The sequence below is a fragment of the Schistocerca gregaria genome, chromosome 5 (genome assembly GCF_023897955.1).
Source record: "Schistocerca gregaria isolate iqSchGreg1 chromosome 5, iqSchGreg1.2, whole genome shotgun sequence".
Classification (NCBI taxonomy): Eukaryota; Metazoa; Arthropoda; class Insecta; order Orthoptera; family Acrididae; genus Schistocerca; species Schistocerca gregaria.
Window position 1 is genome coordinate 71,523,408 of NC_064924.1, and position 25,980 is coordinate 71,549,387.

Below are 25,980 nucleotides of genomic sequence, written 5' to 3' on the forward strand. Positions count from 1 at the left end.
AGCAAGTCTTTCACGACGCGTTAACATCCATCAAAAAATACAGCACTTACATATTTGAATTTTAGGGTCATGAAACGCCTTATAATCAACGTCATCTAAGCTAGTATTACTTCCTGAGTAGACAAATTGCAGGATGATCTTAGGATTGCATAAACGATTATTTTAAAGACACTATGTGATCAAAAGTATCCGGACGCCTGGCTGCAAATGATATACAAGTTAGTGGCGCGCTCGATCGGTATTGATGGAATTAAATATGGTTGTGGCCCACCCTTAGCCTTCATGGCAGCATCCACTCTTGCTGTCATAGGTTCAGTCAGGTGCTGGGAGGTTTTTTGGGTATGGCAGCCCATTCTTCACGGAGTGCTGTACCGAGGTGAGGTACCGATGTCGGTCGGTGAGACCTGGCACGAAGTTAGGGTTCCAAAACATCCCAAAGGTGTTCTATAGGATTCAGGTCAGGAATCACTGTAGGCCAGTCCATTACAGGGATGTTATTGTCGTGTAACCAATCCGTCACAGGCCGTGCATTATCAACAGGTGCTCGATCGTGTTGTAAGATGCAATTGCCATACTCGAATTGATCTTCAACAGTGGGAAGCAAGAAGGTGCTTTAAACATCAATGTAGGCCTGTGCTGTTATAGTGCCATGCAAAACAACAAGGGGTGCAAAACCCCTTCATGAACAACATTACCACATCATAACAGAACTGTCTCTGAAGGAGTCGTTTGGCATTTGCTGGCGTGATGCGTGGCTTATGAGCAACCGCTCGACCATTAAATCCGTTTTCTCACTTCCCGCCTAACTGCCGTAGCACTTGCAGTGGATCCTGGTGCAGTTTAGAATTCCTGTGTGGTGGTCTGGACAGATGTCTGCCTATTACACAGTACGACTCTCTTCAACTGTCGGCGGCCTCTGTCAGTCAACAGGTGACATCAGCTTGTACGCTTTTATGCTGTACGTGTCCCTTCACGTTTCCACTTCACTATCACATCGGAAACAGTGGGCTTAGTGATATTTGGGGAGTGTGGAAATCTCGCGTACAGCCGTATGACACATGTGACATCCAATCACCTGACCACGTTCGAAGTCCGTGATTTCCGGGAAGCGCCCCATTCTGCTCTCTCGTCATGTCTAATGACTACTGAGTTAGCTGATATGGGGTACCTGGCAGTAGGTGGCAGTTAAATGCATCTAATATTGAAAACGTCTGTTTTTGGAGGGTTCCGGATACTTTTGATCACATAGTGTAGGCCTCCTCTACGTAATTATCTCCCTTACGCATCAGGAAGGTATAAATTATGCCTACTTCTGCCAGCAAGACAGTCACTTCCTCTTGAGACGAATAGTTGTTCCGTGGGTTCTCATATTTGATGTCACTAGACTCTCGTATATTCTTAACACTATCAGAACAGCCGCTGAGAAAGTAATGCGTCACATACTGGTTTGCTTTCGACAGAAAGACAGTCATCCATCCTACGTACAGTACACGGTAGAGGTGTCAGAAACGCTGCTTGGTGGCTCATGTAATGGGTTCCCACGTTAAATAATTAGAAATACAATCAAACAGAACATGGACTCTGATCCTATGGAACATAGCACTACCACACAGGTTACACTATTTAATACTCCGAAAAAAGACAGTCTGGACCTTACCTAAACCTATATTTGTGCTTCTAAAACTATGTAGGACAAACACTGGAATGCCTCTTTGTCAGGCAATACGACTACTAAGAGCAACTGCTTTTTACTAACGATGATTATTCACAATAACAGCAGAATAGTATCGGATATTGGTAATTTTAGCTACAATATCGATCAGTTAAACTTTTAAAAGTGATTGGACTCACACTATATAGTTTGCACCGTGAGTTGGGGGTGTAGCGTCCAACAGCAACGAACAACATTCACAGTGCTACGCAGCACACCAAAAAAAGCATACTTAGCTGCGTCCTCGGAGCTCAAGCGCAGCGACGGCGTAATTCGTAAACTAACTGATGCCTCGCATGTAGACTGCTACAGATGTCGCAAGCAGACAGGCAGATACAGCTATCTGACCGGCCCTGATTATTCAGCTGTGTGACAGACTGACCTCCTGTACAGAATCGTAGCGAGGAGTAGGCAAGCAGTCGGGGTTGTAATCATCTGAGGATCGCCAACCCTAATTCCCTCTCCCTCTCTCCCTCCCTCCCTCCCTCCTCTCTCTCTCTCTCTCTCTCTCTCTCTCTCTCTCTGTCTCTCTCTCTCTCTCTCTCTCTGTTCGCTCGTTCTCATCCATGGTACATGCATCCAAAGCAGTAAATCTCCCTCAACTGATACCAACTTATAGAACAATCTAAAAAAGTTCAATGTACACTAAATGGTATTATACATTACACATACACCAACAAATAACACAACAGCTTCCTCACAAATACAGAATTAGCGGGAGAGCGGCAGTTTCGTTTTCTATCTCTAGAATGGTCCATCGTTCCACTAGTAATACAAATGCGCTGTGGTTCCCTCTGTCTACTCCTTACAGGTACTATCGACCGATTACCCCATCTGTAAAGTGATTATGTTTTTTTTTGATACTTTAATAGCGGCAAGTATCTATTTATAGCTCATACAAAATAGATACATGTTTAAAAGTTTTACTGACCTTCAGAGTTGTCACTAGCATTGTGTATAACCCGTTGCCAGCGGTGTGGAAAGTGTACGATACTCTTAGTAGTGCAGGAGTGTTGACAGTTCGAGCGGCGAGGTCTATTGCCCGACGAATTTGTAACAGTTCTGAAGCGAATGCTGTGAAGTGTTTGCTTCAGTTAAGAAATCTAGTTAACTCACGAGGGCTTAAGTCAGGGGAGTGCAGTAGGTAGTATAGCACTTAGCAGCCCCATCAGTCAAATAAATCAGTAACAGCTTGCACTGTATGTGCTTGAGCATTGTCCTGCAAAATGATGATCAGGTCCTTCCGAAAATGTCAGCTGTTCGTAGTTTGTGATTTCTGCAAGATGACATGGATCAGAAAGTGTAAATGTCAGTTCGGAACCTGACACAGACCCCGAAGCCGGGGCGGAAAAAGAAAATGTTTGGCAATGTACAAATGGTATTAGAGCGGAACAAAACAATATTTCAGACAACAAGACAGAGTCACAGGATCTTGCGACTTGCAGCGTAATCCGTGAGATACGATCATCCTCTAACAGTACAGGTGATGAAACATTGAACTAGTCTGTGCAGTTGATCAATACCTCTATATTTAATAGTATTGGGAGGAGAGAGACACGGTTAAAATCTTATCGAGTTCTCTAGCAGATGAAAGTAGTGGAGCATTTATAGTTAGTAACTTTTCTCTCTTGGATGGTACAGAATAATGAAGATAGCATGTTGGGGAGATAGATGTGAATGGACACGGATCTGTTGTACTTGTATGTAGTTTGGGGGCACACAACACTGCAGAAGCAAAAATCGTTGTCCTCCAACCTGTTCCCGTTTCCATCGAATGGTCAAAACACAGTAATGTCACAGTATCGCAGCTTAGCCTGTTTCTACACGGGATGCAGAAGGTGGTAGATATAGCTTCCTCTGACTTCTGCTCAGTTCCGATTTTCATTGGAACTATCATATGCGCAAAGTTGCAGGAATGGTAGCGCAGAAGCTTAGGGGGCAGTTTCAGGATAAGTAGTGACTACCTAAAACGACACTGGAGTTATACTGTAGCAGATAGGTTCGAGAAAGGTGGTCCATTTTGAGGTATGAGAGTTTCAGAAACATGATTCACTAGTGACTGTAATCTTTAAAGGACTTCTCCATAGGATCCAACGCAGGTATGTGCTTGAATGGGAAGACTTGACTCCAAATCCCAGACAACATTTCTAGAGGACAGCATAGCATTAGAGATCTGAAAAGTTAGTGGAGATTTCTTATGACCTCTATCATCAGCACACCACCTACTGTTTGTGATCCTTCTCAATCAACCATCGCCTATAGCCCAGCGGACATATCACTGAACGTCTGACATGGCATCGAGACAGAATGCATTACAAATACTAGAGAAATATGTAGTGGAAGTGGCGCGAGGAAGTTAGAAATACTGGTTTCATTCCACGTTCCTTAGGCGAATCACTTTCTAAATGGGTAATTTTATTTCGAGGTTGCACCGTCGGCGACGTGTAACCACACTGCCGGTCTGATACTATATATTCCAGGGATCACCGTCTATACTCAGTGTCACGTTATTTGTCTGGACAAAAGAACCACCTCATGCAGAGGTTATGTCATACCTCGATTTATAAAGACAGAATAGCTTCTTCTAACATGGATACTTGTATGCACCTGCAGAAGCAAGACTGCTTGTGATGGTAATATGGTAGAGTTTTTTTAACATCTGGCGGTTTGTAAGACGATTACGACTCGCTTTCTAAGACACAGTGGTACCACTCGCAAGAAGAACTTACGAGACATGCCCAAAAATTGTTAATTTTCATCCAGTGTTTATTCTGTATCGTCAGCAATCAGCTACTGATTGTGTTCCAACATGTGCAGAGGAGATGACTATGTCCAGTCATAAGGAAGGTATGTAATTGACGTCAAATACTGTGATAACAAAGGGAAGAGAACGTCAAGTCATAAGAATGGTATAGACATTTCTATTTCCAAGGCCACAGCCGTCAACAGGGTGTATTTCCGATGCTTTGCTCATTGTTGAATGTCACTCAACTGAAACCGCAATGGTAACATTGAATTGTAAGTGTAGCTATCAAATATATGTGTAACAGATTTCATAGGATGATTCTGTCTATGGGTGGCTTTTGGAAGGAATGATTCACGTTTCCCGCTAATGGCAGGTGCTGTCCAAATGGAGAGTGCTGTTGCAATGCAGGAAATTAGTTAAGTTAACCGTGTAGTCTTCGAGACAGCCGAATAGCGAACTAATATTTAGTATGTGTAGGACAGCTTTCGTGATCAAGTAGAAATTTGAGAAGATTGAATATGGTTGTGTGTTGGCGCTAGGCATTATTCCCTCCCATGTAAATTGTTCTGCTGGCTGCTTCTTCGCATTTCATGTTTTTATTGAGCTGAGAGAAGATCCATGGTGGTGTGTGCATCTAGCACGTGGAAGGCACATTTGCTCTTTCTCTAGGTATGAGAAACATCTTATTTGACTTTGTAAATTATAGAGGTGATTTTGAATCTGTTACATCACCGGCATTAGTATTCGTGAGTGAAAATATCAGTTTTTTCTGGTTTCTCTATCGAGTTTCCATGTAAGTGTATTCCCAGACATGATACATTTCTCAGTCGAACGTGAAAAACTATACAGATTTTGCTCATAAAACTGAGTGAAACTGGACTTTGTCTACTTTCGTGGCAAGAGAACATTTATTATCATTGTGAATGTGTTTTTCCCTCCTTTTGTTGATAGCTGCTTTATTATAGGAGTTGAGTTGATGTTAAATAATCTCTCGCAGTTCTCTAGGATGCTGTGACTCTTGTCCAGTCCCTTCTGGAGTGCACTACATGACGTGAAACAAAAGTTTTTATTTTTCTCAGATCTAGAGGCGTTGGGGCTGTGATTGTACATGGTGGAGAACACATGTTCAACTGCAGTATTTTAGGACTACACTTTCCCCAGTACATGTGTGATGCATTATGACCCGTTCAGTACGTGTGTTAGTTTTTTACGCGAGAATTTCGAAGTATAGTTATACCTATGACGCATTTTTTTCCATCAGCTGTGATAGCGTGTATTGGCTTCGGTTATCCAGCCAGTACGGTGATATTTAGTAGGTGTGTGTAGTGAACTTTGATGTATAACAGCAAAAGAAGCTATATGCTTGCAGGTAACACACTTTTTTTAAGCTCATCTGTCCGACACCAGCATATAGACGGTAGAAAATATTTCTCCCCAAAAAGAATAAAGATTGTATCTTAAACCCGAGCCTTTGACCCCATAGCTTGTAGGTCTACAGTAGAATTTGAGTGTTTCTGTCCCTGGTTTCAAGTGGTATTGCGAGAATTTTTTTTCCCAGCAGGATAACACCAGTTGTATGGTATCAACAGATTTTGCGAAATCTTGCCATCCTTGTGAAGCGCTATGCTTATATTTGTGTAATTAGGTACGCTCTTTGTGATTAATTACGTAATTAGGATATATATCTGGGTACGTTTGGAGTGGTATTGTGAAATCGTTTCCCAGCAGGATAACACCAGTTGTACTGTATGGTCAGTTTTTGCGCTGTTAGCGATTTTAAGACATTCTTGTGCAGCTCTATGCTTAAAGTTGTGTAATTAGGGCGGAACTTTGTGATTAATTTCGTACTTAGGACGGATATATGAGACAATTTCCCGAGCAAAATAAATAAAGTACAGTAACCTAACATTCCTCTCCCGCGTCTGTACAGTTTCCATGTGTTTGGGGGGGGGGGGGTGCACATAGGCTTTCCATCCAGTATGATCAGTGTCCGAGTCGCTGATAAGTTGCGTTTCTTACGTGTTTGTGCTCTGAATTATTTTCGGATGCTTAAGCATTGGGAGCGTGTTTGCGTGTATTATTTCGCTTATCTAGGAGTAGTTGGCACTTCTGTAAGGGTTGTACTGGATTATTTGGAAATTTTACCAGTTCTCTGCGTCTTTGTACATCAGTGCAATGCTTTGTTTGTGACTAGTTTCCATGTTTGTAATCTCTATATTGTGACCCCAAACACATCAGAGTGAGTGTTTGTCATCAGTGTAATAAACAAACTAGGTGAAATCTGTCGCTAAATAAATTGTCCCAAAAATCAGGCCGGTTCCGTTTACCACCAGTTTTCCCCTCCAGATCGACGGAGGGTAGGGGGGGGGGGGATGAGATGGCTGTGGCAGATGTGCAGCTGCGAAAAACACGTGAGGTCATCATTATGATGTTCTCCTATGGACTGAACGCACGATCATCTGATCCATCGCCGCACCCTCTATCTATGAAGTCGCAAACTAGGTTAGTTCTTTGGTCTGGTGGATGGGAGGCAGTGGTGTCTTGTGTGTTGGGAGCTTATAAGTAGGTTTTAGAAATGACAGACAATTCCAGCAGACTCAGATGTTTCCATGCATTGTGTTATGCATCTTTAAAGCAAAGCATTGCAGGATGGTATTCTTATATTCTTTCTCTTCATATGTTCAAGCACTAATGCTTCCTCCATTCTTCATGCTGTGAGCTGTCGATACACTCCACATCTGAATGAGTGCATGTAATACAACTATAAAGACTCCCCCTGTCTGGTACCAACATCTCGCTAATTGAACACTGACAGCTCAACGAGAACTGATATCAAAGCCTCTTGTGGCGGTAACACGACACTAATGCTGTAAGTACATAGTAAATTTCAACAAATCTAACAAGATTTCAGTAAATTTATACACATTTAAAGATATTTATAGAAATTATATTCGAAATACTGAGGTGTCAAGTATGAAAGGAATGCCACTGATTCATGCCTGTGAGACCCCAACGGACACCTGTTCACTGCTTAGCAGCTGACAGACGCATCGTCACTTCGTGGGGCCTACTGGTGCACCCAGACTCTGCCAATGGTATCACACGTCGAGTGGTGGGATGTGTTTTTTTACTAGCGATCTTTTGTTTTAACTATATTCCATCGATTTAACTGATCAATAGGGTGCTACAATTTTTTTAAAAAAACTACCCCATACAAGTGAAGAATATCGATTTACTTAATTTGCATAATGTTTTGTATCAACGTGGTGTTAGTAGTACAAGAGTTAAGGGGACGGTGTGCGTGGTCGGGTGACATGGAGCAGAAGAGCAGGCTAAGTGCAGAACAATAGGTTAATTTGCATAATTTTTATGCAAGCAAGACATAGTACAATAGTTTAAGGGGGTTCAAAAGCATACTACCCTTCCTCCCCACCAAAGAGACACCAATTTCCATATATTCCATACACTGCCTTGAATCCTCTAAATTGTTGAAATAACCAATAATCCACAGATTGTCTAAATTGTTTAAACAATATTTCATACAACTATAGAGTCACATCTTGACCTTGAATATAACTCTCACAATTCCCGCTATGCTTCCCCTGTGTGACCTTGATCAACTCAAAGTTCCCCAGGGGAGAGGGAGTGGGAGAACCAAAGAGCAGAAATGTATAACCTGACAGCAGACGTTTTTATCTTATCTAGAGGTCACAAAACAGTTATACCTTATCTAGGGCCTCAACATGCAAAGCTGCAATACTCATGTGCAAAACTAAAAGTATACTCCTCCAGAACAGGCCATGGTAGCCCCACGGTACAGTCCAACTGCCGCTGCACCCTCAGCCCACAGGCATCACTGGACATGGATATGTGGGAGCATGTGGTCACCACACCGTTCTCCCAGCTGTATATCAGTTTATGAGACTGGAGCCGCTACTTCTCAATCAAGTAGCTCCTCAGTTTGCCTCACCAGGGCTGAGTGCACCCCAACTGTGCTCAGCAAACTTGATGGCCTCCCATCCAAGCGCTTGCCCATTCTGACAGCGCTTAACTTTGGTGATTTGATGGGAACTCGCAAGGCCCTTGGCACTCATATGCACATCATATAATAAACTGAATACTGTTGTTGCTTATCATAAAGGAACAAACACACAGCATAATGAATAACATGATTTCCTGTCCACCTGCTGCTCATTTGCCTGAGTATATCCTCCCATATATACATAAGTCATCGATTCTCATATCCCATCCATTCTTCCATGCAAAGATAATTTAACTTCTCCAACCCTGGACATTAAAGCTTGCGAGATGTCCCGAAATGCACTCCATAAGAAGTCAGAAAACTACTGATGATGTTTCAGGCTGCACACGATCTTCAGATGCCGTCGCTGTAAGAAGCTTCAAAACTTCAGCATGTTCTCTGTGCCGTCTCTGAAAAAATAGAGCACCACCTGGCATCGAAGCCACGTTACATGGTTCGTTTTAGTGCATGGAAAGTATGTCCTGTGTGGGAATGCTAGTCCAATGTCTTGTCGCACTCGCAGAAAGAAATTGATCATCTGTGTCATTAAGCTCCACATTTCTGCCTAGCTACTGGCTGTAATTCAGTGTTCATCATTGTCTAGAGTATGGCACATAGGGCATAATGATAAATCAATCAGATGAATCTCCAAGTCACAGGTATACCATGTATGACAGGTACAACACTAAACATGTCTGTGCCTCTGAGTCTAAGGAAACACACTGTACTGATCGGCATACCACATGCCAATTGGTGTGTGGATATCTCCTCAGAATGGGGTTGTTAGGCTGTCCTGTAGTTAGTATCTGATAGGCCATCACCTTGAGTCGCAGGTCTGTTTCCTGGCAGAACTATCTGAAAAAAGCTGTATTTGATATAAAAAAGACTGTGTATAGGGTGAAGTGACTGTTAAATGAGATGGAAAGCCACTGGTGGTAATTCTTCTGTTAAATTTCTAATCAGTCATGTCTCATATCTCCACAGTTATGACATTGTCCTGAAGCATATCACCACCACTCTTTCATGAACATGTATAAGACCCAATCAACTCATACTAAGACAGGGGTCTGAGATTTGTATCTCACTTTAAAAAGTAGAACTACACTCATAAAGGAACCAGAGGATGCCAATATGAATTGCGCTACTACCGCCAACATGTGAAGTACTTGGGCAAAGTGCAGAATCCGTAACACCAGATATGTGTTTACATGTCTGACCTGCTGGAGGATGTGTAAGGCCTGTGTGATGTTCCTTTGACACTTGTGTGGACTGCTTGTAGCAGTCTGTTGCATTTATACGCTGCTGTGCATCATGTGCCGTTGGTAACAACTAATTCTAGGCATTCCAAGGTATCAATGAGTCATAAACGTGCTACATATTCTTCCAATAGCCTGACACCGATACACATCACCAACCAACTTGTCCACATTTATATGGCTGCTAGTGGCTGTTACATATTTTTGGATCCAATCTAAAGCCACATGCATGTCGTTATCAGTCCACACTGCCACCAATAGCCCATTAGTATATGCTTTACACTTAAATGTATATCACCCCAAAGTCAATGCTGTCAATCAGTAGCAACAGCCACAGAGTAACCGATCAAAGGCTAGCGCATATAATATTATAGACGGGGGAAACAATTGTCTGTCGTATCTCGATATGATGAGGAATTTCGTCGTACACCCATTGAGAAATACTACGGAGAAATCATGGTGGAGTAACCACGTCACAACAGTGATAAATGCCATGGAAACCACATGTCCATCAAGACTCAGACTCACTCCATTGAAAGCTTGATCAAAACGTATTGACAATAGTGCTCCATAACGGCGGAACGTCTTTGCTAGGGCGATCATATCGTGATAGTCACCCAGCGCCTTCTAGATGCTGCTATGTCCGCCGCGCTCCATATGGTCGAGTGAGATAACATGGCGCAATTTTCATTGGAAACGCTCTGCTAACAGACTGTGATATTTTAAAGTCGCAGTTCATCAGCATCAGCTATCATTTGTCCGGAATCTAGGTGCCACTTGAAGATTTGTGTATCGCAATAATCAGCCCCTCCACAACGTTTACGGTAAGGGCACGTCAGGAGACATTATTTCATGGCAGATATCAGTCCATCGGGCTGCTGTCGTATAGCTGGTGATCCTATAAAATTTCAAAGGGGAGCCATGTGGTCCCAGTGATTTATTCACTGCTATCCCGTCAATAGTCTTCATCCTAAATAGCCTACTCCACACACACCGGTCATTAGGTAGGTATTCATATTAATGTGGCTGACCAGTGTACACTCCATCGAGACGACTATCGGAATGACTCCTTACGTGGGTGTATGCCGGATGTAGGCCATGAGCATGCCCAAAAAATGTATATTATGTGACAACATTCTTAGTTCTGGGCACGGTGTGCATCTTTCGGTGCAAGTAAAAAAATAAATCGCCGTCTAGGATAAAGTAGTTGTGCTGTCCTTGTAACAGCGAGGCAATGTTCTCTGTGAAATACATAGATGTAATGAGCCGTACGTGAAGCACCGTCGCGTCGCTGATAATCCTCCCCTCCCCCCCCCCCCACCACCGCCACCACAGCGAATGGTACAAGATATCTCATACCCTGATGCCTTCAGTAAGAAGTTTTGTAATGTTGCTGCCAGTTTTGAAGGTACGCAATACTATGGCTTTGTACCTGCACATGATGGGAAATTCGTCGATGTACACTTCTTGTAGGAGGAGGATGTCTATGTCGGCCCTTTATAGCACAACTTTAAGTAAAGATATCCTTTTTTGCGACTGAATGATGTTGATATCGAGAGATGCAAGCCAATATGCTTGTCATCGTTCCTATGTCTACATATCTATCGCACATGGAACCTTATGTCATTTGAATTTGAATTCACACATAGTGTTTCTCTGTCGTGTCTGTCAGCGTTGGTTATAGTTCTAACTTCAAGGTGCGCCGACCATGGCGAATTGCCTGTTGCTACCGTCAGCGGATCACCTTCACAGTCAGCCCAGTCTATTTTCGACAAGTTTGCCGTCAGCGTCGTCTTGGCAGCCTCATCTCTCTGTGCTGTCTTTTCTGGTACCATAGATTGGTAATAGACTGATGGTAGCTCTGCGTTATCGAGCTCTTTAGGGCTATTCTACTGTCTATATGGTCGTGTTCGGACTGTAAAGTCTCTGTTCCCTCTGTCATATAGCGCGCTTCTCATCCTTTTTTGACGCTCGCCCTTCGTACATAGCTTCTTTTAGTCACGTTGTGGCTTAGAGCTCTTCAATTCCCGAATCGCTGCAGCATATATTCATCGGTTACTCGACTTACCTACACTGGAGAGCTAAACAAACGGCTACACCTGCGTAATATCATGTAGGGCCTCCGCGAGTGTGCAGAAGTGCTGCAGCATGACGTGGAATAGGGTCGAATACGGTCTGAATTGGTAGTGGAGGGAACTGACACCAGGAATCCTGCTGGACGGTCCATAGATCCGTAAAAGGACGAGGAGGTGGAGATCTCTTCTGAACAGCACGTTGCAAGCCAGACATGCTCAATAATGTTAATGTCTCGGGAGTTTGGTGGCCAGTGGAAGTGTTTAAACTGAGATGAGTGTCCCTGGAGCCACACTGTAGTATTATGGACGTGTAGAGTGTCGCTTTGTCATGCTGGAATTGACAAAGTCCGTCGGAATGCACAATGGACGTGAAAGGATGCAGGTGATCAGACAGAATGTTTACGTACCTGTCACCAATTAGAGTAGTGCCTAGAAGTGCCAGGGGACCCATATCACTCCAACTGCACACGCCCCACACGGATACAGAGCCTCCGACAGCTTGAACAGTCCCCTGCTGACATTCAGGGTACAGTGGTTCATGAGGTTGTCTCCATACTAGTACCTGTCCATCCGCTCGATACAGAATCAGGTAACATGTTTCCATTCATCAACATCCAAAGTCGATGTTGACGGGCCCAGGCGACGCGTAAAGCATCGTGTCGTGAAGTCATCAAGGGTAGACCAGTTGTCCATATCGATGCTGTTTCGTGGAATAGGTCCCACGCTGACATATGTTGATCACCCAGCACTGAAATCTGGAGCAGTTTGAGGAAGGGTTGCAATTCTGTCACATTTAACGATTCACTTCAGTCGTCTTTGGTCCCATTCTTGCAGGATCTTCTTCCTGCTTCAGCCATGTCGGAGGTTTGATGTTTTACCGGGTTTCTGATATTCACGGTACACTCGTGAAATGGTAATACGGGAAAACTGCCACTTCATCGCTGCCTCTGAGTTGCTTTGCCGATGTCCAACTGATACTTCGGTGATCATAAGGGCCGTTACTAAGCGGCTCACAGAAAGGGGGTTGAGTTCACGACACCCCTTGCGCCGACCTCCATTGGCCTCTGTACACCAAAAGGTTGCGTTATCAGTGGTGTCGGGCCACTCTGCCTGGAATCTCACTGACTGGAGTAGAACTGTCTTCAGGAGGAGTACTCCTTGTAAAGAGGCCCCAATGACCAGCGAAGACTCGTCTAGAGCTCATACGAACGTTGACGTACCGTCGTACAAGTCGCCCGCCAACCAGTAGTCTTGCTATTTTATTTCATAGCAGGACTCCTTTGGTTGTCACTCTCGCCATCCTTACACCACAGCTGTAAGTCAGCGTAATGCTATCCCCCGTTTTGTTGCCCTCAATGGTCAGTCATCCTGGGATTACATTTCAGCAAAATAATGCCTGTCCGCACTCGGCAACAGTTTCTATTGTATGCCTTCGTGCTGCTTGCCAAAAGCTCTGATGGCGATTAGTGTCGCTGGATCTCTCCCCTGCTGAGAACGTTTGCATCATTATGGGCTACAAATAAGTGCTTCTTTGCATAAGCGCCAGAGGTGGACCAACGCGTTGTTGTCTTGCCCAATTACAGAGGCTGTTTCTCTAGAATAAACCTCGCAGTTTTCTGAAACTGTAATCAGTTGTCTGCCTGCACATCACATCTACAGATTTCCTTCAAATTTGCATAATTCTTCGTCGTGCATCGTTTATTTATTTTGTTGTCGTGATGTCTATTTCAGAAAAAAACAGTAACCTAGTCTAATACATTTACTGTCTCAGTTAACATCTTAGTACCCATGTTCACTTTTAGTTACCTTCACCTTGTAACCTATTTTCTACCCACTATGCATTTCGTTGCAGTGATGTTCCTAATGTTCACCGCCCTCTCTAACAGAGTGACAATATTATCGCAAGCCTTAAAGGTTCTCTTTCTTCTCCCCATCTTTAATTCAGATTCCAAATTATCTTTGGTTTGCTGTATTTCTTCCCCCATAAGTAGGTGAATAACATGGGCAGGGATCGATTACAAACATGTGCCAGACTTCTTTCAGCCGATGCCTGTATTTCGTGTTCTCTCACTTTTACAAGTAAAGTCTGATTTCTGTCCAAGCTGTACACAACGTTTCGCTCCCTGTATTTTATGGAACCTCACATCAACATTTAGTAGTCAATACTGCCAAAATATTATGCCATCATTTTGCTAAAAATTGAAATTAAAAGTGCTCAATTTCTCAATGAAATGTTTGCTCTTTTTTTCTTTATGTTATAATTTTTACACCCTTTCTTCAATTTCCATAGACGAACATGGCGACTGCATAGAGATGATAAAATGACGAAACGACTTCTAGTATTTTCTGGAAGCTGTACACAGAATATGTACATTACTACTCTTTACCACTAACCATTCGAACATGGAACTAATAAAAACAGTATCTAAAATTAAGAAACGTTATTTATTTCTTGACCTAGTAAAGACTCAATGAAAGTCATTACTTTACGTTTTGGAATTACAAATTCCTTTACACCAATGAAATGTATTCGTATGACGACGACTTCTCGCACAGGAGAAGCGTCTTTGTCCTCAACCATCTCCCTCACATCGGCTAACCAATCTTCCTCTGGCATCAGTTCGTCAATGCACCATAGATCTGTATCTGAATAATCCATCTCGTCCGGGAAAACCTCGAAGAGGTCCAGCTCTTCTGCCAGGTCAGCCTCGATGCCCAGTACATATTCCTCGAAACCCAACTCCAGCAAGTCCATTTCCAATCGCCATCTGAAAAAATGAAGACTAAATTTTTGGAAGATATTGCGTGGACAGCTATCCTAAAATACATTACCCTGAAACAGTGTCATTCTAGCGTGAAGAGATTTTTCAAACTTATAAAAATTTGTGACTGTGTCATGGCACGTCTTTTAAAGAGTACGTATAACAAACCAACTTATCAAAAGCATTATCAGCACCAAAATAACTTATTTCTAAAATACATTATCTGATGACCTCACGTTAAGCGTCTGCAGACTACAAGTAAATGGTGCCAAATACAAGAATACTGCAACATATCGGAAGTGTGAATTTGTCATGTACTACTTACTGTGCCACAAGCGACATTGAACATATGTTAAAACGATGCTTCAACACAATTTAAGGATGTACGTCGGTCTCTCATGCTGGTAGTTAACTACTACTAAAGTGATTAGCTGCATGCGTATAGTGACACAACTGGCGTATCTCGTGAACTGCATGTTGGTACCCTATACGACCGTGCTCCCCACATTGATCATTACATGACGTATGCTAAGGGGACTGAAATCGGTCGTGTTTTAATTTGCTATCATCACCAAGAAGACAGATATTGTCGCGTGTCACACTGCAATGTCAGAGTCAGTTACGGACTGCTTCTACGTCAGTCACGTCACCAGTGAGACGACCAGCCCCACCCTCCCTCTACCTCTGCGCTGTGTCCACCCTGAGCACTGTGGTTGGCGACCTTATCTGTACCTGCCCTCTTTGCAAGCACTGACGGGATATCGTAAACCATTATACGTAACATATATAACTAAAAACTTATATGCTATTATTCAGAAAGTCTTGGTACTTACATTTCAGTAGAGAGTATGAGCTGCCATACAAGCCTGAAATAGAAAAGAGAAGAACTTGCATTTTAATTACGCTTTACAAAGGGTAAGTAGTTAGGTTTACTAACATTAAGCAATACTAAGAGGACAAAGGAGCGAAAGGTTTTTCGAAACATGTATTTCGGAGTGAAACTTTGTAAGTACTTCGAGACGCGGGAGCAATTGGTGTCTGTATGCATCGCCAGCAACACGACAGCTCGACTACAGCCAAAACATGAAACTGACGCAGCGATTCCGGCATACAGCGTTTAGAGTGACGAGTGTGCGAGGATGCGAGAGCTGGCGGCGACTTACCAGCACAGAATCGCGAATGCGACGCTGTCGAGCGCAGTGATAAGCACGGGAACAAGCATGTTGTCTGACTGCTTAGCACCAAATTAGTGATTCCTCGGTTACCCCGGCTGTAGCTCCATTGTCGATACAGGAGACAAGGGAGTCTCACCACTCACGAGTGTCGCACGGAAAAACTGCTCAACGAATCACTGTTTTTATTCACATATTTATTTGGCAGCTGCGTGATAAGAAAATATATTTAATGGTTGTTGCATTGACTGACATAGGTTACATGCATTTTTTTCAATAGTTTAAAGAATATTCTTCATGAAACTTTCTGTTAGAATAAAACTATGTGCCCGACCGAGACTCGAACTCGGGACCTTTGCCTTTCGCGCGCAAGTGCTCTAAAGTGGTAGAGCACTTCCTCGCGAAAGGCAAAAGTCCCGAGTTCGAGTCTCGGTCGGATGCACAGTTTTAATCTGCCAGGAAGTTCCATATCAGCGCACACTCCGCTGCAGAGTGAAAATATCATTCTGGATTGTTCTTCATATATCCCTAAGCGCGACATAAATTTAAGGTGAAAATGCCAACACTTGATATATAAACGTTGGTTTTGATAGAAACTACGCAGATATTCCGAGGTTCCTCTTTCGGTCGTCTTTTGGTATCCACCCAGCGCGTTCCAAAAATGTAGGTAGGATGACGTGTTCCGCTGTACCTTCCTGGCAGAGCATTATCGTAATAGACGTGTGTAGACAAATTCCTGCAGTGACTAAAAATGTATCAAGCATTTTCCGCTTATCAAGTGGTCGAGGCCGGAAAGTTCGTCTGTGACACACAATACGAAAATGCCATACTTTTTAAGTTCTACAGCTCTGACGCGTAACAACTGTTTCCAGCCTGATGGAAACTACATTAGATGTTTGATGTTTAAATAATCTAGCTTGAGAGATTATGTTTTTAGATTATTCTATAGAGTTGTTTCTTTGCCATTGCAGCGACTATCGAATTTGTTTCCATTCCAGTAAAGGGTGCTACTTCAAGGCAGAGACAACGTCAGTCTTATCAAAGTACAATAACGGTCACGTCCTGTCACACTCCACTGTACCACTTGGCCTGTTATTTCATGCTGTGTGATAGCAGTGTGTCCTTTGATCAAATATAATTGTGGACCTCTATATTGTAGAGAAATATCGCTTATACTTTGAGGTCGATTCCTCATCTGCTAGTAAATCTACAGTACTTCTAGAACCAGTCACTATAAAGCCGGCGTCGTCAGCAGTTTAGACGCATAATGAGGCCTTCTTCGTCGCTTACACTTCCCGAACACAAATGCTGGTTTCCGCCAGGAGTTTGCACATTTTCCCAGCCTGCGTACATCCGTAATATAAGTCGCACGAAATGAAAGGGTTTTGAGCGTTTTTGTCCGCGTGGAAGTGGCGAGATGAGACGTATTACCAGCTATGGTAGTTGGTGTAGACTGTCCTCCACGCTGATACAAAAGATCTGGTACTACGACAATAGCTTCAGAATGCTAGCTAAACCTACGTTTACAGTTTCATTTGCTGCAAGCATGATCAGATGTCTCATCAGTATAGATTGATATTATGCCAAGATCTTACACCACGGTGTGTGAGTTCTCTGTCTCGCTTACTAAACAGTTCAAGGCACTACCATATACGTAAAATGCATAGACAACTGGACGACGATTGTATAATGCCGTTGTAAAGTGTAAATAAAACTAAAACCTCGACACCTGAGTTTCTGCACTCACTATGACGAGTAACAGTCCAACGTCGCTTGCTAAGCATTCAAGATGTAGGTGCCTCCTCGGTTCTCAGTCAACAAACAGGCGAAACTGTGAGGGGCCTAGCTGACCCGTTGGTGTTGTTATGGTGCAGTAGTTCCCTGTGAAGACCAGAACTGCACAGTTAATAACAACTTGACTACGAACCGTTTTGTTCTTTCAGACAATATGGTTCTGAGCAATATTGGACAACTTCTTAGGTCATTATTCCCCTAGGACTTAGATCTACTTAAACCTAACTAACCTAAGGATATCACACACATTCATGCCCAAGGCAGGATTCCAACCAGCAACCGTAGCGGTGGCGAGGTTCCGGACTTAAGCGCCTAGAACCGCTGGCCACTGCGGCCGGCTCTTTCACACAAAGAGACTGTTTAATCATCAATTCAGTCACTGAAGTGTCATCCTCAGATAAATCGAGTAAGTATACAGGCACATATAACCGGCACATATCAGTACTTTAAGAAACACGCTTAATGTCGTTACTAGGTACTCTGTATTTACCGTACACAAAAGGGAACTGAATGCTTTCCTAACGGTCCCGGCTCGCGGCACCTCTGAAGCCGAAGATGGTGTGGAAATAAATGTGTTGGTTAAAAATTTACATGTGATCGTTATTCCAGGCTTTATTATCGAAAAGCTTAAATATTTTCTTCAAAATAATTTTTATACATTAGACGTTCTGATAAAACCTTACACTCTCCTCAGTTGGTATATTGCAGCCTCTCACACGGATCTTGAGCAGGTCCTCTAATCGCTCCTTGATGCAGTCGTTTGACGATTGAAAATGCTTCCAACAAGTCACCATTAGAAAACACTGCCCTGTATCGCAATAACTCAGGATGTAAAGTAATACCACGATACTAAAAATATCAGGGAACACCTCATCACAGATAAGACTGTCCTTAAGGCTTGTAAACTCGCATTTATTGCAATAACTGACGTACCTAAAATGTTAGCACTCTCATTATTACGTCAAATAGGTAATGCACGTACTAAGTTCGACGTATTCATGATTTCCTCTTCAAACTAACATACTATACTTGTTATTTAACACAAAATGTCATTAAAAGTTAACGTTATTCACGAGCAGCTAGTTGAGAATATGTATGAACTTCAAATGACACGACGAACCGACTCGTTCTGCATATGGATTCCAACCCAGGTCATGCAAAATAAGATTTCGTGACTGACGGAACTTAACAGTCATTCCTGACTATGCATAAACATAGTGATATATCTCGATTTTAGACAATATCAGTTAACAAATATCAACTTTAAATTACATAATGTAAACATTTTTAACGGACGCGAATTCCTACACAGCATCTATTGTCCCTAGAATGAGATTTTCACTCTGCAGCGGAGGTGCGCTGATATGAAACTTCCTGGCAGAGTAAAACTGTGTTCCCGAACGAGACTCGACCTTGGGACCTTTGCCTTTCGCGGGCAAGTGCTCTACCAATTGAGCACGACTCACGCCCGGTACTCACAGCGTTACCTCTGCCAGTATCCGTCTCCTACCTTCCAAACTTTACAGGAACTCTCCTGCGAACCTTGCAGAACTAGCACTCCTGAAAGAAAGGATATCAGCGCACACTCCGCTGCAGAGTGAAAATCTCATTCTGGAAACATACCCCAGGCTGTGGCTAAGCCATGTCTCCGCAATATCCTTTCTTTCAGGAGTGCTAGTTCTGCAAGGTTCGCAGGAGAGCTTCTGTAAAGTTTGGAAGATAGGAGACGGATACTGGCAGAAGTACAGCTGTGAGTACCGGCCGTGAGTCGTGCTTCGGTAGCTCAGATGTGGTTTGGCTTCGCGCGTCGGGCGACTAGGTTGTGCTCTTAGTTCCGCCTCTACCGTAGCGCAGCGTGTTTTCCTCCTGTCAGTTTAGTGCCGTGTTGGTCTTCGTGCGCGTCGCATCGCTGGTTGTCGGCTGGTGTTTGGTGTTCGTGCGGCCCTTCTTGTCGCGGCGTCGTCTCTCGCCGTGATGTCCACCATGGTTCCCACGAAAGTTCCGCGTACAGGTACAGTCAGTTTTACCTTTGACAAATCCACGCGTCACGTCCAGCCCGGTTCTTTGGAGATACATGACTGGTTAGTCGATACAGTTAAGGTCACTACTGATCAGGTGCATACCGCATATTTCGACAGCGAATTATATGTGTTTTTTGTTAAGTTTCTTGACCCGCTCCAGGTTGATAGGCTACTTTCTCGTCATGGTTCTCAGGTACCCTTTACGCACCGTGATGGTTCCACTAGTATGGTTCTCTTGGCAAATGCAGAAGTGATATATACGAATGTTCGGGTATTTAACCTTCCGCCCGAGGTTGACGACTGTTTTCTGAAATCCGTTTTGCTTCCTTATGGGGACGTACGCCATATTCGAAAGGAACGCTGGTCTGCTCAGCACCGCTTACAGGTATATAGTGGTATTCGGTCGGTGGAAATGGTGGTCAAGAAACCTATTCCTTCTCACCTACAGGTATGTGGTTACAGGGTCCATATCACGTACAGTGGCCAGGAAGGAACATGTTATTATTGTAATGAAACTGGTCATTTCCGTACTAATTGTCCGCGGCGTGTGGTGGTATTAAAACCTACATACGAACAGCGTAAAAAATTGACTTTAGCTGATCTTCTCCCGCAAGGATCTCGGACTGAATCGCTCACTGTTACTGAGGGACGCAGTGATCCGTTGCCCGACAACGGCCGTGATTTTCCCCCGTTGTCCTTGAGTAGGGATGTTGCTGCCCTTAATTCCGATGTGCCCGCGCTGATTTCTCACAACAAGCGTCGGCGAACACAGGATGATGCGGCTGATGAATCTTCCTTATTGGCTCGCCCTTCCGATGGGCCTCCGGTAAAGGACTCTCTTTCTCAGTCGGAAATCGTGGATGAGGACGCCACAGGTGCTGTCACGCCTTTGCAGAAGCTCCCTGACACCTTATCTGCCGTTGTTCCTGCTGCCGCGGCAGCCTCTTCGGCGACGCCCGTGACGGAACCTGCTTCTGGTTGCCACGTGTCTTCTCCGGTTCTCTCTGACATTTCTCCTATTGACTCTGTTTCGCAACCCCCTTCTGGAATTTTTGTCGCCCCCTCTGGGTCACAGCCTCCTCCCATCAAACAACTGATTGATTCTCCAGAGCCAGTGGATCCCGTTGTTATTCACCAACTGTCCCACCGTGAACCCATGTCTGCGGACGAGTGGGATGTAGAGGCCTCTCTCCCGCAATCTGACACGGAATGTCTACATGATGCTCCCACGCAGCCGAACGCTGCAGCGTCGGCACCGCGGAGCCGCAGTCGAATCCGTAAACAGCCACAGAGAGCCGCGTCACGGCCGAAGAAAAAGCAGTGGGAAGATGAGGGTTCTGTTTCGTAGTTTTTTTCTCTGTGGTTCAGCGCTTGTTTCTGGTATGATTACTTGTATGTTGCTCCGTCAGCTGACGGCTCCCTACCGATCTTTGTTCTTCTTTCTGGGTTGAAGTTCCATGCAAGCATATACATTTCTTACTCTGCATGTTAACAGAATATGTTCTGAGCTTCGGCTCGCCGCTTTGCGACAGTTTATCTATCAGTCTGGGGCAGATGTTGTTTTTTTACAGGAAGTCCTATTCGACCAGTTTTCCATTCCTGGGTTCTCGACGTTTTTTAATGTCGCTTCCGAACTTTCTACGGGCACTGCCTTGTTTTATAGAGAAGGCATTCCGTTGATGAATTTCGAAGTACTCGACAGTGGAAGGGGGATCGGGTGCACGTTTTATGATCTCAGTTTACTCCTTCTTTATGCCCCTTCTGGTTCGGGTTGTACTACCACACGTTCGAGTTTCTATAAAGAAGAAGTCATTTACCTGCTTCGTAAATCCCCGACAAAGATAATTTTAGGTGGGGACTTCAATTGTGTTCTACGGCCAGTAGATCAGTCTCCTAATTTTAATTTCAGTAAAGAACTCGACGACCTTGTGCGCTCCTTGCACCTGCGTGACGTGTGGGTTTCTCGCTATCCTACACTTGTGCGACATACCTACTTTACTCCCACGTCTAGCAGTCGCCTCGATCGCTTTTACCTTTCCGATTCCTTGTGTGGGCAACTTCTGGCTGTTGATGTGATACCAGCCTGTTTTACTGATCATTGCGCTGTAGCCGTTACGTTTAATTACGAGCGACAACCGGTAAAATTGTTTCGTCCTCCTTGGATGCTCAATATCGCGTATTTGCAAGATACCTCCCTTGGCATCGTCCTGGAGGACATTTGGACTCGTTGTTCTCGTACTATGAACAGTACCCGTCTATCGTGGCATGGTGGACACTGTATGCAAAACCACACATCCGTAGGGCTCTCATGCGTTTTGGGGCTGCGAAGGTGGCAGAAGATCGACGAACGCAAGAATTTTACTATTCTGTCTTACGTCAACTGTACGATAGTGCTACGCATGATCCCCTACGGGTTACTGATATACAGCGCATCAAAGCCAAATTGCTGCAGCTGAAACGCATTCAAATGGAGGGCCTGCGGACGAGGTCTCAACCACGTTCCCTTCTACAAGAGGAACTGACGTCACTCTACCATCTAGTCCGTTTACGGTCGCGCCGGAAACGTGGGTGCCTTGCCTCCCTCACAACCGCTGACGGCCGCGTGTTCACCTCTCACCGTGACATTTCTGACTTCGTTTACACCTATTTTACTGATCTGTACGATACTCATGTCCCGGCGGAAACCTCTCTTGACGACTTTACCTCCTTGCTGCCTCGCGTCGTCACTCCTCAATTAAACGACGCCTTTCTGCGTCCCTTTCAGAAGGATGACATATATGATGTTGTTGCAGGATCGCAGTCCCACAAGTCGCCTGGATTAGATGGTATTCCTAAGGAGTTCTATGTTCAATTTTGGCCGCTCATTGGTGACACCTTAACGTCAATGGTAAATGAAGTGATGCGGGGAGTCTCACTTCCTGCTCCTTTTCAGGAAGGCAGAATGGTCCTCCTCCCGAAATCCACAGGTCGACCTGCAATTGATTCCCTCCGTCCTATTACTCTCCTTAACTTTGATTATAAACTTGTCGCTCGAGCAATTAATATCCGTCTCTCTAAGCTGCTCGATACCATTATTGCCGCCCACCAAAGCTGTGTGCCTGGACGCACGATACTGACTTCCGTTCTCGAATGTCGCGATGTAATCTCGGTGGCGGCTCCCGCTAATATCCCAGGGGCTTTGCTTTTTCTTGATTTCCAAAAAGCGTTCGATCGCGTCAGCCATGATTTTTTATCGAGAGTGCTCACCGCTGTCGGCTTTAATAATGATGCTCGACAAGTCTTAACTACTCTTTTTACCGGTATCAGTGTCTCGGTGATTGTGAACGGTCACCCTACCCCCCCCCCCCCCCCCCCCCCCCCCCCCGGATATCGATCAGACGGGGGTTACCCCAGGGAAGCCCCTTATCCATGTCACTTTTTGTTCTATCCTTAGAGCCCTTACTTCGCCATCTCACCATGCAATTACGTGGCTGGAATATATTGGGGGAAATTTTTGCAGTCCGTGCATACGCCGATGACGTCATGGTTTTAGTACGACATGCCGAGGACATACCGCGGCTTAAGGATACCTTTGATTCATTTTGTGGTCTTGCTGGTGCTCGCATTAATGATCGCAAATGCACGTTCCTGCCGTTGAGAGGCTTTGATCATGTCGTCATTCCTTGGGCGACATGTTGTCGATCGCCATAAGACCTTGGGGATCATAGTGGATCGTAATCCGATCAAAATGGCGGCACTAAATTGGCGTGAGGTTACGAGTCGTGTTCACGGGGCGATCCTTGAACATGACCGCCGTTCCCTTAGCCTCCTTCACAAGGCACGGGTTTTAGAGACCTATGTCTTCAGTAAAATATACTACGTCGCGCAGGTCTTCCCGCTTCCCACGATGATGGCCCGCAGGCTGAAACAGCTGTCTAGTCGATTTCTGTGGCGCCGCCATGTCTTCCGTGTCCGGTATGAAGTTCTGGCCAGGCCTCGGAAGCTTGGAGGATTGGGTCTTTCAGATATCAAAGTGAAGACGTCCATCTTATTTGCCCGCCGCAATGTTTTAACCTGTACGCGGGCTCCGCCTTCAGTCACCTCTCGTTTATTTTCCCGCCTCCGGCCGGCCAGTCTGACCCCTCCTGTTGATGTTGGACGGATTAATCCTAAATTGCGGCACATTCGTGAATACTTTGTACTTGTCGGTATTCTGGGTGCTGATATACTTTCTATGACGCATATTACTACCAACATGCTACAAATCCGTTGGGGTACAGCATGTTTCCCTTCTTCTGTTGAACTTGCTTCCCCGTCAACGTCATGGGAAACGGTCTGGTCTCATCTTAGTCTTCCCATTTTGCCGATGGAGATTGTTTCAACGTGGTATAAGGTCATTTACCGTCTGATACCTACTGGTGATCGTCTTTTTCGTATTGGCCTTCGTCCGACTGATCAGTGTGAGGAATGTCATCAAACTGACACCTTACTTCACAGGCTAGTTGCTTGCGGACGGGATCATTGGCTCTGGGTCCGCCGTCAATTAGCTTTTCTTACTAGAGGACCTGAAACCGCATTCCCAGACGACATCTTCTTACATCCGGACATCTCTTATTTTCCTCAGACGAAAACGAACACGATTGTCTGGCTCTTGGATTACTATGTCCACTACGTCATTGAAGGCGGTAATGACCCAGATCCCCGCGTTTTTCACCATTATTTGTCAACTGCGCATTGGAAATGGCAGCAGTTACCACAATACCGAACGCTTTTTGCGAATATGCTTTTTCTTGTGTTTAACCGTCAAGGTGTTGGTTAAGTTCCCCTTTGATTCCTGTTTCTTCCCTGAGCTTGAGTCCCCTCCCTTGTTGTATTTTTTCGTAATTTTTTTTCTCTTTTGCATGTATATATATACACCCAAAATTCGTACGGGTGGGATAACGGGTTGGTCTTCCCCTTCAGAAGAAATGTTTTATTTGTGTTTCAACTAATTTGTTGATTTTCTTTTTGCAGCTAATATTGAATGATGATTTGACTATGGTTGTCTGAATTCTCGTGAAATATACCAAGTCAATCTGATAATAAAAAAAAAGATGGTAGAGCATTTGCCCGCGAAAGGCAAAGGTCCCGAGTTCGAGTCTCGGTCGGGCACACAGTTTTAATCTGCCAGGAAGTTTCATCTATTGTCCCTGTTAACGAACTACGAGAGATGTTAAATACTGCTTTTTCACAAGTAACTTTCTTGGTATTCAGTGAGGTAAAGCTTTGTGTTGGACAGGGATTCGAACCCATAACCTAATCGGATTGTTATCGAAGCACAATCAAATTTGACATATCGAATTTTCTCGGCAATTAGCTAGATGTATTAAATGAAATGACGAGACGAAACATTATTTTTTTTCCTTCCCAGGACTCCAACACGGCACATATCGCTGTTATATTCTAGAGAAAATGAACGTTAAATATGGGTTTGGTACACCAGCAGCGACATGTGAGCATGTTTGAACTAGAAATAATATGACCAAGAGTTCAGTGGTGACTAGGAATCGGACCCCACCCATATCGTTGTTGACTACACACAAAGACACGTCATCTACCGAATTTTTCTCCACCAGCAGCTCGGAATAACATCCTTCACTTACAGTGATCTCGCAAATAGTTCTGTGTCTCACAGGGAGTCAAAAACGTCAGATACCGTTACTGTTGACAACGAATGAAAATGCATTAAAAATAAAAATTATTATCCACCAGCAGATAGGTGCTCTCATGCTAGAGCTTGATAATACATCGTGAAAAGTTAAGTGCTGGACCAGGATTCCAACCCATTCATGCGCAATATGTGGAAGTTGTAGTTGAGCTGTATTGTCACGAAGGGATCAAATTCCGCGTTAAGGGCGGTCTGAGTTGCTTTCCCAATTCAGAACCACTTGATCGACATACAGAAGCTCAAATAAAAGACGGAATAAGTGTCCTGTGACCATACACAGGATTTGTTTCGTCACTAGAAATAAATAACTAGGTTACTGGTGATAGAGTTTCTACGTGTCGTCACTCCTTACTTTATTGTGTTTCCACCTAACGTCTACTTGGTAGAAAAGGAATATGATGTTTAATGTGATTTTCAGACCAGAATGCCATTATACCTTCTACACTTGGCGTAGCCAGAAGAGAATACAATCTGCCTCTCCCTATCAAAAAAACATTGGCAGAAGCTGGAATCGAACCCAAACCGGCATTCTATGAAACTACAATCAGTCTACCTCTATTCTACAACTCAGTTCTCTATCACAACACCATTGCGGCACACAAGCTGAGAATTCTGACACACAGGCTAACTGTAGCGGTTTGCAGGATGTTCAGTACATTCCTTTCCATATGAGCTACTCTATTGCGCTATCTGTTTGTTGAAACCATCGTGCAGTGCAAAAGAAATGCTGTAACTG

At 44.1% G+C, this 25,980-nt stretch overlaps 1 protein-coding gene across 1 annotated transcript in view; it reads right to left on the reverse strand.

Moving 5' to 3' along the window:
• Nucleotides 1-8,792: 8,792 nt before the first annotated feature.
• Nucleotides 8,793-25,980, reverse strand: part of LOC126273228 (uncharacterized) — an 82,672-nt gene continuing 65,484 nt past the window's right edge. Inside the window, exons 4-6 of the mRNA XM_049976772.1 lie at nt 15,405-15,437; nt 14,295-14,577; nt 8,793-8,888 (exon numbers count right to left, since the gene is read on the reverse strand). Of these exons, the coding sequence (XP_049832729.1) occupies nt 8,793-8,888; nt 14,295-14,577; nt 15,405-15,437 (412 nt within the window). The remainder of the gene's footprint in view (nt 8,889-14,294; nt 14,578-15,404; nt 15,438-25,980) is intronic.